The sequence below is a fragment of the Antrostomus carolinensis genome, unplaced genomic scaffold (genome assembly GCF_000700745.2).
Source record: "Antrostomus carolinensis isolate BGI_N321 unplaced genomic scaffold, ASM70074v2 scaffold8390, whole genome shotgun sequence".
In the NCBI taxonomy this organism is placed as follows: Eukaryota; Metazoa; Chordata; class Aves; order Caprimulgiformes; family Caprimulgidae; genus Antrostomus; species Antrostomus carolinensis.
Window position 1 is genome coordinate 29,129 of NW_010289009.1, and position 326 is coordinate 29,454.

At 58.9% G+C, this 326-nt stretch overlaps 1 protein-coding gene across 1 annotated transcript in view; it reads right to left on the bottom strand.

Moving 5' to 3' along the window:
* The window catches only part of LOC104525425 (deoxyribodipyrimidine photo-lyase), a 3,146-nt gene that overhangs the window by 624 nt on the left and 2,196 nt on the right, over positions 1-326 (bottom strand). The window contains exon 7 of the mRNA XM_029085096.1: positions 35-156. Coding sequence (XP_028940929.1) covers positions 35-156 — 122 coding nt within the window. The remainder of the gene's footprint in view (positions 1-34; positions 157-326) is intronic.

Genomic DNA, 326 nt, shown 5'->3' on the forward strand with positions numbered 1-326 from the left:
TCAGCATTTTGCAGGGGAGATGCAGGGGCACTACCTGGGCAGCGTTCCAGAGTGGGTCATGCGTGGTCCCCTGCTCCAGCTTCTGCAGCTCGTACAGAAAAGGCCGCTTGTCTTTAGCGTGGAGCTTCAGGGTGGTTTGTGCCCAGTCATAGGCACCTGTGAGCGAGAGATGAGGAGCAACGCTGAGGAACCCGCTCCTGTGGGGCCCCAAGGAAAGGGTGGGGAATTGGGCCACTGAGGGCACCATGCCCCAGAGGCACCAGCCTTGAAGAGGGCACCTGCCAGCTCCTGTTCTACCTCCAGAAGGTACTGAATGATGGTACATT